Source organism: Rhinoderma darwinii, chromosome 8 (assembly GCF_050947455.1).
Source record: "Rhinoderma darwinii isolate aRhiDar2 chromosome 8, aRhiDar2.hap1, whole genome shotgun sequence".
In the NCBI taxonomy this organism is placed as follows: domain Eukaryota; kingdom Metazoa; phylum Chordata; class Amphibia; order Anura; family Rhinodermatidae; genus Rhinoderma; species Rhinoderma darwinii.
In genome coordinates, this window is record NC_134694.1 from 9,859,744 (window position 1) to 9,872,971 (window position 13,228).

The window sequence follows — 13,228 nt, forward strand, 5'->3', positions numbered from 1 at the left end:
GAAGGTGACGGACTCTCTGTAAAGAGCGTGGGTCAAATGGCCACGTCTTGTGGGATGAAGCTGAATCCACGCACGAACCAGAGGTGGTGCGGAGACCTTCAATATTAAGCAGCGCTCACCATAATAAAGTAATTAACCTTGAATAAATTATGGTCGGTCACTAAGTAAAGCCGACTCAATGCTGAACGTCGGGTCCCCTTTAACAACGTGACATGAAACAAATCGACACCAGTGTGAATGTTTAACACTTTATTTCCAGTCACGTACATGTTGCAGTCCTGTGCTGGCAGGTGGCATGCGTGACCCTAGAATATGGCTGTTTGGACGTCCTCGTGATGCGTTGCAGGCGCCGTTCCTGCCCACGTTGATGCAGATCTGTACTTTATATTATAAAGAAACTAAAGTGTCCATAAAACAAAAAGTCAATAAAAGACGTAGTTCGCTGCTCACCGGCCGTGGACGGCCAACATACCTCCAGTGTAACGTGGTCCGCCCTGTCCTTGCTGCAAGACGGACACAATCTCACGAGAATGATATATATATATATATATACACACAAGTCATTTTACAAGTTACGGAGCATTAAATATATATTTATAGATAGCAGATCCACACGTCAGTCCGAGCCAGAGAGCATAGCACATAACATTATATACAGACCCAGCGATATCTCTTTAGAAGCCTGTCCTGCACACGTTAGAGGAAGCCATTTTGTTGGTGGGAAAAGGTCTGCAGCCAATGGGTTAGCCATCAGTGATCACATGAAGACACGACGGTCTAATATTAGAAAATGTCCGAGTCTACAGTGTATAGGTGACAGGACTAATGCAATATACAAGGTTTTTTGTTTTTTTACTCCAGGCCTCACTCCTCCCCCACTGAGCGCTAAACAAAAAATTAATTGCTTAAATACACGTATATAAGTGAACAGACCTGCCTAGACCTTTAAGGCTTAAAGGGGCATTCCACCTATATTTAGCTTCTGGCATGTAAGCTGATAATATTGGTGAGGGTAGTTGTAAGCCGGGAGAGGCAGATTCCGAAAATGAAGGAGCCATTTTGGCTACTCAGAATCTCCAATCCTGCGCTTGCAAAAGAGGAACGTGACAGCGATTCCAAGTGACATCTAATCAATAGTAAAAGAGTTTGGACACTTTATATAGCACCTTCATGATGAGAATCTGGGGGGTCCCAGCACAGTGCCCCTAAAATAAGACATAACAGTAGATATATCTGAGTGAAATCTCTTTTAAAGAAGTTCTCCACCTGAAGTAATTTAAAAAAAAATAATAATTCTGATAAATAAAGCAAATTGAGATGAAAATGTTGGTGACATGACTGCTGCTTAGCTGCTATTCCTTTTTCCCCCTCTATGTCAATCCGGCTTTGAACTTAACAGCTAAATCATTTGGGTCAGCCTGGTTACTATGAACACTCTCCCTAACAACCACAGCCTTTTAAACAGGGTCACCAGGCAGCACGTCCATAGCAACCAGTCTGTCTCAGATTACACAGGTATTCATGGCATTAGTGGCAGGGAGAGGCGTTCAGACCAGGATGGAGTAGACTTGGCATAGTCTATGGCCAACTTCAAGTGAACGACCATCTTTCAAGACCATATCATTTTTAGGTTGATTCATTTCTTAATAAATCTTTATAGCGGTCGCAGATCTTCGTTTTTCTGATACAGAGCTCAGAAATCTCCTGCATAGACATAGAAGTTAAAGAGTAAAAAACTTTTGATATGTCATAGGAGACAGAATTTTTGATTGTTGGGGGTCCGGGTGACGAGAGCCCCACTGTCACTAAAACGAAGGTGTAGAAGTTCTAAGCTGAGCGCCCTGAAACTTCGGCTGTGTTCGTCGCTCCTTGTTAGGCTAAAGACGGATCATGGATGTTCTTTGTAAGTCGCCCTCAGTCTAACAAGGTGGAAGGTGCAGGACGCTTAGCGCAGCGCTTCTGCACCTTCGTTTCAGCGACGGTGGGGGTCTCAGCATCCGAACCACCACCGATCAAAACTTCTGATATGTCTCTATCACATATCAAAATCTTTTAGAAAGTGATGATACTCTTTAAAACCAATGAAATTCTACCTGCCTGCAACCACCACTAGGGGGAGCATAGGAGCTTAACAGCTCAATAATAAAACAGTATGTAACCGGCTCCCTCTAGTGGTGATTGCAAGCAGTCAGAATCATTTAATTCTAAGTCAACGTAGGGCAGTTGAGATGTCTATCAGAAAAACATCTACAACCGCTATAAAGGTATATTAAGAAATGAATCAGCACCGAATGCTGGACCAATTTAGATAAAATGGTTCTCCACAGTGGACATTCACTTTAAGATCCATTAAAGTTACACGTAGGATCTGCGGATGTGAGGGGTAAGGCCAGGGAATGATTGAAGACCTGCTTTAGCAGATGACGTTATACATGGCAGTAGATCTTTAAGCATGGACAGAAAATTAATTTATAAGAGAAGAAAATAAATCGGAAACCTATGAAAATTGAGAGGCGAGGGGGGGGGGGGGGGGGCATTATAACCTGGACTCACTGCGACTCCACAACATCCAGAAGAGAAAATGCTCCTAGGAGATAAAAATGAACGCACAAGCCTGGGGGGACGGGGGGGACTTAAGACTAAAATTGGGGGAAATGCCCACATACAGTTCAACTAAATCAGACCGGGCTGCTATACCAGTGGGAGGTTTGAGACGGTGGAAGTAAAGCCGCAGTCCTGGTTTCAGCTCGTGGCGGGGGTGTGGGGGCTCCCATGGGTGGGCACACATTCCTTGCTGAGTCGGACAATCTCCTGGGACAGAGCTTCTAGGTCCTGCACGAGAGAAGGAGAAAGAGTTAATCACGGAGGTAACACACGGGAGTCGTTCTTTTCTGTTGTGCGACTATAAAATATGTTGTTCTGCTGTTTGGATCTGTTCCTGGGAAAGAAGGGTGAAAACCAATATGGTCACTATTCCCCCTCCAACGGGGCTCAGCTGTTCTGAATGGCAAATCTGACTTTTAGGAGGTGCTACATCCTCCCCCCCCCCCATACTGAAGCGTAACTACATAGGGAACGTAGTGCTGTGTGACATGGTCTCAGAAGAGCACACGATAGGCTTAGATACACTGGCTCTGCAGACAATATTACACATGATGGGCTTAGATACACCAGCTTGGCAGAGTATCACATATGATGGGCTTAGATACAGTGGCTCAGCAGTCAGTATTACACATGAAAGGCTTAGATACACTGGCTCTGCAGACAATATTACACATGATGGGCTTAGATACACTAGCTTGGCAGAGTATCACATATGATGGGCTTAGATACAGCGGCTCAGCAGTCAGCATTAAACATGAAAGGCTTAGATACACTTGCTCAGCAGACAGCATAACACATAAGCTTAGATACACAGGCACAGCAGACAGTATCACAAATGATGGGCTTAGACAACCAGCTGAGCTGAAGGTATCACATGTGATATTCTTGGATACACAGCTTAGTAGACAGTATCACACATGATAGGATTAAAAACACTGGCTCAGCAGAAAGTATCACATATGATAGGCTTAGATACACAGCTCAGTAGAAGGTATCACAAGTCATAGACTTAAATATACCAGCTCAGCAGACAGTATTACACATGATAGGCTTAGATACACCGCTCAGTAGGTAGTATCACACATAGGCCATAGAAAAAGTAGAGATTTAGAATAAGTTTTACCGTATAACTAATGTCAAGAGCATAAAGACCACCACCTGAGGAGGAGTCCGATCACTCATCTATGCTGACCATACACCCCCCCCCAGTAATCTGTGATCATGTCCGTCACGTGGACCACAATGCTTCCTACATGAAGGTTAAGGCGACACTTCAGAAATCTGCTTCTCCCAGCAGTAGGAAGAGGCTTTTCATGTTGCTATTCCCAGGCTGCAGGTTCTATGCAATCGGAAAATCAATGGAATGGATTCCTTGCACACTGGCAGCCTGAGATCTGTTTGACCTTCTCATGTCCTCCTCGTACCCAAGAAAGTAAAAACTGCAAGAAATAGCCTACAAGTCTAAAAGTGTGTGCTGGGGTTGTGTAGCGACTGGAGAGGACAGGCTGTGCGTGTAGCGACTGGAGAGGACAGGCTGTGTGTGTAGTGACTGGAGAGGACAGGCTGTGCGTGTAGTGACTGGAGAGGACAGGCTGTGCGTGTAGCGACTGGAGAGGACAGGCTGTGCGTGTAGTGACTGGAGGGGACAGGCTGTGCGTGTAGTGACTGAAGGGGCCAGGCTGTGCGTGTAGTGACTGGAGAGGACAGGCTGTGTGTGTAGTGACTGGAGGGGACAGGCTGTGCGTGTAGTGACTGGAGGGGCCAGGCTGTGCGTGTAGTGACTGGAGAGGACAGGCTGTGCGTGTAGTGACTGGAGGGGACAGGCTGTGCGTGTAGTGACTGGGGAGGACAGGCTGTGCGTGTAGTGACTGGGGAGGACAGGCTGTGCGTGTAGTGACTGGAGAGGACAGGCTGTGCGTGTAGTGACTGGAGAGGACAGGCTGTGCGTGTAGCGACTGGAGAGGACAGGCTGTGCGTGTAGTGACTGGAGAGGACAGGCTGTGCGTGTAGTGACTGGGGAGGACAGGCTGTGCGTGTAGTGACTGGGGAGGACAGGCTGTGCATGTAGTGACTGGGGAGGACAGGCTGTGCGTGTAGTGACTGGGGAGGACAGGCTGTGCGTGTAGTTACTGGAGAGGACAGGCTGTGCGTGTAGTTACTGGAGAGGACAGGCTGTGCGTGTAGTGACTGGAGAGGACAGGATGTGCGTGTAGTGACTGGAGAGGACAGGCTGTGCGTGTAGTGACTGGAGAGGACAGGCTGTGCGTGTAGTGACTGGAGAGGACAGGCTGTGTGTAGTGACTGGAGAGGACAGGCTGTGCGTGTAGTGACTGGAGAGGACAGGCTGTGCGTGTAGTGACTGGAGAGGACAGGCTGTGCATATAGTGACTGGAGAGGACAGGCTGTGTGGGTGTAGTGACTGGAGAGGACAGGCTGTGCGTGTAGTTACTGGAGAGGACAGGCTGTGCGTGTAGTTACTGGAGAGGACAGGCTGTGCGTGTAGTGACTGGAGAGGACAGGCTGTGTGTGTGTAGTGACTGGAGAGGACAGGCTGTGCGTGTAGTGACTGGAGGGGACAGGCTGTGTGTGTGTGTGTGTGTGTGTGTGTGTGTGTAGTGACTGGAGATGATAGGCTGTGTGTGTGAAGTGACTGGAGGGGACAGGCTGTGTGTGTGTGTGTGTGTGTAGTGACTGGAGATGATAGGCTGTGTGTGTAGTGACTGGAGGGGACAGGCTGTGTGTGTGTGTGTGTAGTGACTGGAGATGATAGGCTGTGTGTGTAGTGACTGGAGGGGACAGGCTGTGCGTGTAGTGACTGGAGGGGACAGGCTGTGGGTGTAGTGACTGGTCTGTATCTGATATTGCAGGATTCACTTGACAAAGCCTATAGACAGGAATGTCGCTGTTTCAGGAAAACGAGCAGTCCTTTTTTCTAATGTCATAGAGCCCCTATAAAAACACATTGCTAATAATAAGAAATATTCAGTGTGTGACATCTACTACAAAAAAAAAAGGTGAAATCCACAGTAAATTACAGCATCGTCTACGGGAAGCTTTTGTACAGGCCATAAATGAATTATCCCTTTTACCGTGCACCAGGATCAGTGCTGAGCTAGGACATTGTGAGTCGGGCTCGATGCAAAAAGCTCCATCATTATGACTTCAGAAAGGTTTTACTAAGATTCTGCGATTGATTGATTGATAGCCTTCCCTCTCCAGTAACATAACCGGGGACTTGTACTACCTGGTTCTGACGGGGCAAGAAATACAGCAGATCCCTCCATTGCTGCGCGACTAACTCTTTCCATTGAGCAGACCTGCATCTTTATATTAACTCTCTCGCCTTTTATATTCTGAAAACTTGTTCTACTACTACTCTTATCATTTGCCACCCTCTAGGTGCTCTTTTTTCTGTATGGGCCTAAACGTATGAGGGTGGGGAGAAATATTTGACTTTTCATTCTGTATTATGTGCAGCACAATTAGTGTGCGGTATGGGTTGCTCTTTATTGGGCATAGGCAGGTAAGCAGTGGGCAGGAACCGCTGGGTGTCAGGAGGTCACGGACTTCCATGGGGCCACTTGGGTAACGGCAGATGGTATTTCTGAGCGGGCGTCTCAATTGACCAGCTGTAAAGACGTCCAGCACACGGGGGTTCACTGTGTATACGACTACTGCTCCCCATAGGGGCAGTGACCTCCTGGATGCCAGCACTTACTGTCCGAAGGTCATCTACTTTTGCCAACAGAGGTGGCACCACGTAACTTTACTGGTAGCTACACATCCAGACTGGTCTAGTCTGACGAGCCATATCATTTTATCATTTTCCTCCGTTTGCAGTAAGGCCTGTTATATAGCGATGATCAGCGGCTCACGACGCACGGTGATCAGTCCAGGACAGTGCACAGAGCAGCGTTTCTCACTAGCATTGGCCCCTGGACGGCATGGACATCCCTTGAGTGCTCCTGTATCAGCACATTGCTAAAATGCTAATTTCCTAGTATTGATTATAAGTCTCGCAAAATGATAAGACGGATATTGCCTCGTGGCTTATTTTCCACTGAGCTCTCCCAAGCACTAGCCTATTACTTGCCTCAGCAACATCAAGCGAGAGGAGACCTAGGCTATGCTGCAGAAGTCAGGAATACCCCAGAGGTGCTGGGGGGGGGGGCTATGTGACACTGGAGTGAGGGAGACAAAGAAAAAGGGAACGAACTAGATGAAGCGTCACTTTTTAAAAATGGTAACGTTTCCATTTGGTTAAGAAGTGTGCATGCTCGATGTATAAAATGACTATCAATTATTTTCCTGATCATCGAGTCATGGTGCTTGGAGTGTAGGCTACATTTTCCCAGAATGCCTTGTATGCAAGGCAAAATAGGAAAGACATACAAAAGTGTGTTCGAAGTTTCCCTTTTTGCAGGGAGCACGCTCACGGCCTGTTCACATCACACTTTTTTCCTTGTCAATGAGTCCTGACGTATACCTCCGACGGAAGGTACCAACGTATCCCACTGTACAAGCATACAGATAGATACGAAGCCCCAACTCCCTGGGCACAGCGCTTTTTTAAGAAGTGAGCCCGGGGAAGCCCCTGACCTCACTGTCCATATATGGACAGTGGTGTCAGGGGCTTTCAACTATTGTCCCCGACCAGAGCATCGGTAGCGCTGTGGCCAGAAACTCCTGTCTTGGGAAAGTCCTTGAAGTCACTGTCCATATATGGATAGTGGCTTTAGAGGCTTTGTAATGTGAGAATCCCCAGCCAGAGCGTCGGCAATTCCCTGCCCGGGGATTCTGCTCCTAGAGAGTCATAAAAGGACAGTGAAGTTAAGGGCTTTTTCAGTCCCGGACTCCAAAGCCAGAGTGGTAATGATGCTCTGGCCGGGGACTCTGTAGTTGAAAGCCCCTAAAGTCACTGTCCATACATGGACAGTGATGTCAGAGGCTTCCCCAGGGCCAGAATCCCCGGGCCAAATGCTGCCTGATGCTTTTCCATGGGATTCCGGCCCTCGTAAAGCTCCCAAGGTATACATTTAACACATAACTGTGACGGATGCCATATAATGGCATCCATCACAGATAAGCTCCCATGTAAAAAAACAAAACGTATACCGCGCAGTATACATTATTTTTTTTGCGGGATCCCACAGGATGAAAATACTAGGGTATCCCATTCTTAAAAAAAGAAAAAAAAAGTATACCGACATATACCAGCCCGACAGAGACCAAAAGGGACACTCTTCGTCGGGCTATTGTAGCGCTATGGACACGTTTAGCGTGTACCTAGGGAGCTTTCCCAATGTACACGCTAAACGTAGGGCCAAAACATGATGTGAACAGGCCCCCACCCAGTATATTGATTACCTTCTTTGACAGTCAAGAGCAGACTGGCACTGCCAGTCCCAGAATGTTGGCTCCATTAAGTCTCGCAGAATAATGGCACAGCGTGTCTCATTGTATCTTCTAGCACGCTAGAAGTCTTTCTGCTCCTCCATGCTTGCTGTCAGTCTCTCCGGTCATGCTGGTGTTCTCCCTGTCTCTTCGGGAGTGCTAGCAGTCTCTCCTACCCTGGAAATCTCTATTAGCACTTATTATATTACTAGTACTCTGGAGTCACATCATGCCCTCACCTTCTGCAGGTGCATGTTCTTTGTGAGCTGTTCCTCCAGCATGTTCTGCAGTTTCTTGTTCATCTCCCTCAGGTTCTCATCACCTGGTTTCACCAGATCTCGGAGGACACTGCTAAGACTGCTGCGATCTACCTGCCCGTGCATGGCCGAAACATCTGCAAGAAAAGGAAAAGACGAGCGTTACACCTGAAGGAACGAGGAGAAGACTTTGAGAACGGGACAGTAGAAGATACAATGTTGGTCCATGTGGCTGGATTACACAAAGCTCTACAACCATCTGCTGGAAGCGGGTTCTTCATCCTAAACATGGAAATACTATAGAGTGGAGGTTTTAAGGTTCTTGATGTGCAGGGAGGATTGAGGACAGACGCGTGTCCCAAGTAGGAGATGGCAGCTCCATTGTATGTGCCAAATTCATTGCCGGTGAAGATCTCCACCATACTAGAAGGTCTCCGTCCTACTCATCCCGTGGCCTCTGCCACTAGAATTAGATGGGAATCATACATTGATGTTTTGATTGTAATGTAAATAATTCAGGTTTTTCTAATGTCCATCCATATTCCCAGAAGCTGAATCTGCCCACACTCGTCTGCCCGCTGTGTCCTCGGCTGCATGGCACACCCCTCACCTCTCCATTTTATGCCTTAGTAAATAAAACATCAGCCAATCTTCCTGCAGCTAAATTATTCACACCTTGCAGCCCCCCACTTGCTGACGGCCTCAAAATCCACAATGCGTGTCAGGTCCTGTTAGTCTCCGATCAGGTGGATGGGGTCGAGGCCATGCATCACTGTGTGATATAGGATGAGGGGGGGAAGCCTGACACTGCATTAGGCTCAGCTGAGTCCCCTGACGCTACGGTATACTTACAGGGCAGAGGTGTAGGGCTCAGGGAAGGGGGTACTGTGCTCGACGCATAATATACCCCTAACATAAGCATGGTCAGGGCAGAAATAGACTGGCACCAATAACACGTTGGCACGGACACTCCTCAAGACGAGACGACTGAAGTCATCAAAATTCTGTCCACCCAACGCAGTTCGATCACTAGGAGCAGCAGGGATCACGTCAGGCTCCTCCAGCGGTAACATATGTCAGACTGACAGTCTTACACCAAGCACGGTGGCAGCGCAACCGCCAGGCATCCAGACATTATAAAATCAGCGTGTTACCTAATCTGCGCTAGACGCCCTTAAATCCCTAGTGAAAGTCGCCTCCTGCACACATTACGGGTAGAGTCCGATGCAGCAAAAATTAACCCTTGTTTGCCCAGATAGCGTTCTTTCCAGAGCCCAGCATTGCATAATCATGTACCTTACATGACCATGGTACTCGACGACGACCCTTCTCCTGCAAGATAGGAGGCTCAAACAGAGATATTTAACCCCTAATCTACCCGAGCCAAAGCAGCATTACTGTTCATCACATCGAGACTGCTGCCAAAGACCTACTTAGCGCCTCTCGAGACAAGGCTATATAACACTGAAATGTCGGTCTTAACTAGAGCATGTGTTAAAGAACAAGGCCAGGGATAGTGTTTCCTGAGAATCAATGTCAGTACATTTTGGCCCCTTAATATATTATATCTCTAACTATAGAAGAGAATTAGTCTGGTTTCCTTTAACTTAGCGCTAGTACATCTATTTTAGTGGATCTATTAATAATGTCTTGTATGGAAAGTAGGACGCGGCCATGCCAAAAGATCAATGAAAACCTTTCTGGGTTGTATGGAATTCCTGCTCATGTCACATGATGACATCACAGCAAAGCCAATTATATTTCTGAGAATTACAAATCGAGCAAGACATGAATTCTTCTTTGTCGCCAACCTGTAGCAGATTTCAGCACATAGCATTTTGTTCATTTACCTATTACAGAAGTGAGTGAGAAATATAATCTCTTGCTAATTGGAAACCGTCGACAAGTAGGTTTGCGGTCGCTGACGGACCTACTTATGAATTTATTTTTTATTTCAATTATTGCTTGTGAACATTAACAGGGGTATTCTAGCCAAAAAGATTTATCCACTATACATTGGACAGATGATAAATGTTACTTAGTTGGGGGGTCCGTCTGCTGCGCTAGAACAGGGGACCCCAGCACTAGATATTCATGTGTTATTGAGCTGGGCTGCAGGGTTTATTAGAGCATTAATAACTCAATTATACTGACAGCCCATTCACAGCAGGATACCATTATGTACTCAAAGAACTAAACAGAAGCACATATAACAGATCCATCAACAGCAGCTTGTTAGTGGTTTCCATTAACTAATCTTTTGAATTTCTTCAATAACATAGGAAGAAAACGGTGACTGGATTATGGCAACACCGCTTAAAATATAAGAGAACCCACAACAGTACGAGAGGCCTTCACGCCATGAAAGCATTCCCATCATAGCAAAATAAAACACGGCTACCCCCACATGGCGCTCCACTCACTTTACGACCGCAGCGATAATAGACATGGTTTCTGCAGACATCTTAGAGGTTCAGATCATCTTCCGAATCGATGGCTCTGGTCATTTTAACCCTTTACACTGAGATTATCTTTCTAAATGGGGCGTTTTCGGTGGGATTATGGGTAAACCCTCCTGTGAGAGTTTCTTCTATCTGCACCAGCATCTTTTCAGTATGTCAGGTATTAAGCATCATTCCGAATTTCACTTACATTTTGTTGAAATATTAATTAAGTTGTTAAAATCTTAAGTGAATCTTTTTCCATTTATCTGTAGAGCTCAGCAGTTCTGGATTCTACCATAAAGAAACGACTCAGGTAGATTTACTTCAGAGGGTGTAGGTAATATATATTTATATACATACATATATATGTATATATTTTTTAATCGAGATTAAAATTGTGTGCTGACCGATTTCATGATATATCTTTATAGCAGTTGATGACTAGTTTTGCTGATATAGAGCACTAAATCCCCAGCATAGACAAAGGGTTACATGTTAAAATTCTGTCTGCCTGGAGCCTCCACTAGGGGGAGCTCACTACACTGTACATTATTTGAACCCAATTAGAAAACAGTGCGCCATAAGCTCCCTAGCTCCTCCTAGTGGTGGCTAATTATCCCGTTTAAGTTTACGACTATGCAGGGGATTTGAAGCTCTGTATCAGGAAAAACAGCCCCGTCCAACATAATGATATACTCTGATATTAATCAGTGCAGAATGTTGGACCCTAATATGTTAAAAGGTGGACATTCAAAGTGATTGTCAAAGGGGTTGTCCAGGATTTAAAAAAAAAAAAAAAAGGATCTGCTTCCCCCCCCCCAGAAACTGCACCACCGCTGTCCACAGGCCGTGTCTGGTACTGCAGCTCTGTGACATTTTGATGAGATGCTCTACAAATACAACAACCCCACTCTTTAAACTCCTGTACGGCATCTTCCCATACAGCGAGAGGAGGCCCCTGAGGAGCAGATATGTCTTTGATAAGTTTGTAGGTCACATTTTGAGGCTACGCAAGTGAAGAGGTAACAAGATCCAGTGACAAACCAAGGACAGATAGCGTGAGACGAGCCAACATAAGCCGGCGAGGAGGAGGAGGCGGGGGGGGGGGGGGGGCAGGGATGCCAACGCAGACTGGCAAACAGGTGGTGGGAGGAACGGTAGCGCTGGCATCTCATCTACATCCGCTCAAACACCCACAGCGCCTGGCAATAAGTGAACGTGAACTGCGAGCTGCTGAATTCTCTACAGGAAAGTGTTTATTTAATGACTGCGAGCGATGGCTTACACAAGTAAATAACCGTAAGGAGAAGAAAAAAAAAAGCTTTATTATTGGCAGCGGTTACACCCACGCTGCGCTCCGGAATAAACACGAGGAGCCCCTGCGTCTTACCACAGCGATCCAGGAGCGTCGTGCGTTTAGGACGCATTAACCATTGTAACGGGGTAATAATGTCTCAATCAATGAATGAGTGTGATTTATACAATTACTTTATACAGATGCAGCAGAATACATTGCAGCACACCGCGAGAATGGCTTCTAGGGAAGTAATATTATTGTGTATATATACAAAGTCGAGTCACATTATTATGAGCTCCTATTTTCGACGTCGGCAGCGAGTAGACCATGCAGGAAGTGATGTGTCGTGGGTTTGGTGGGTATATAAGGTGTGCGATAATCTGATCACATATCACTCGTTGTCCCGGGTAAAAGGGGCGATTTATTAGTGAAGCAAAAAAGGGATGATTTTTGGCTTTCGGGCCCAGGGTGGAGCATTTCTCACACAGCGCAGTTTGTGAACTGTCCGCGTGCTGCTGTGGTGACAGTGTATCGTGAGTGCACAAATGGCACCATTGGGAATAACCGACATGGAAACTGCGGAGCACCACTTGCCATCGATGTGAGAGGTGAACGTCGGCTGCGAAGGTGCGCGAGGGCCAAACCTCACTACAGTGGAGCAGATCACCGTGAAAACCAAACAGGGGGCGACCAGACGTGTCTAAAACAACAGTTCAGCGAACCCGACTGCGTATGGGGCTCCGAAGCCGACAGATGGGCACTGCTCCTATGCCAACAAAGGGGCATTGGAAAAAAAGGATTCAATTTGCACGGCCATATCAGAATTGGATCACCGATGATTGGCAAAGGGTAGTCTTCTCTAATGAGTCACGTTTTCGGCTTTATTCGTAGTCAGACCTTTGTTTGTTTTTTTTATACAGAGCGCCAAATCCACTGCATTGTCCTAGAGTTAAAAAAATAACAGGCAGACTACCTGCAGCCACCACTAGAGGGAGCTGAAGAGCTAACTGAATACGGTTTATACATTAAACCCAATTATAAAACAGTATACAGTAAGCTCCCTCTAGTGGTGGCTGCAGGCAGTTAGATTGTTATCTTTTGACTATGTCTAAGCCGGAACTCAGTATTAGAACGACAGAGCTCTGACCGCAATCAATTTATATAAAAAAATGTATCAGTTTAGAATTTTGGACCTAAAAAAAATCAAAGTGTGTTAAAAGGTGTACATTCAC

The 13,228-nt window shown here is 46.3% G+C and overlaps 1 protein-coding gene across 2 annotated transcripts in view; it reads right to left on the reverse strand.

Annotated features, from left to right (window-relative positions):
• Positions 1-234: 234 nt before the first annotated feature.
• Positions 235-13,228, reverse strand: part of GRIPAP1 (GRIP1 associated protein 1) — a 52,061-nt gene continuing 39,067 nt past the window's right edge. For both annotated transcript variants that reach the window (XM_075835006.1, XM_075835005.1), the window contains 2 exons: positions 8,238-8,392; positions 235-2,832 (listed from right to left, as the gene is read on the reverse strand). In XM_075835006.1, coding sequence (XP_075691121.1) covers positions 2,743-2,832; positions 8,238-8,392 — 245 coding nt within the window. In that variant the 3' untranslated portion in view covers positions 235-2,742. The remainder of the gene's footprint in view (positions 2,833-8,237; positions 8,393-13,228) is intronic.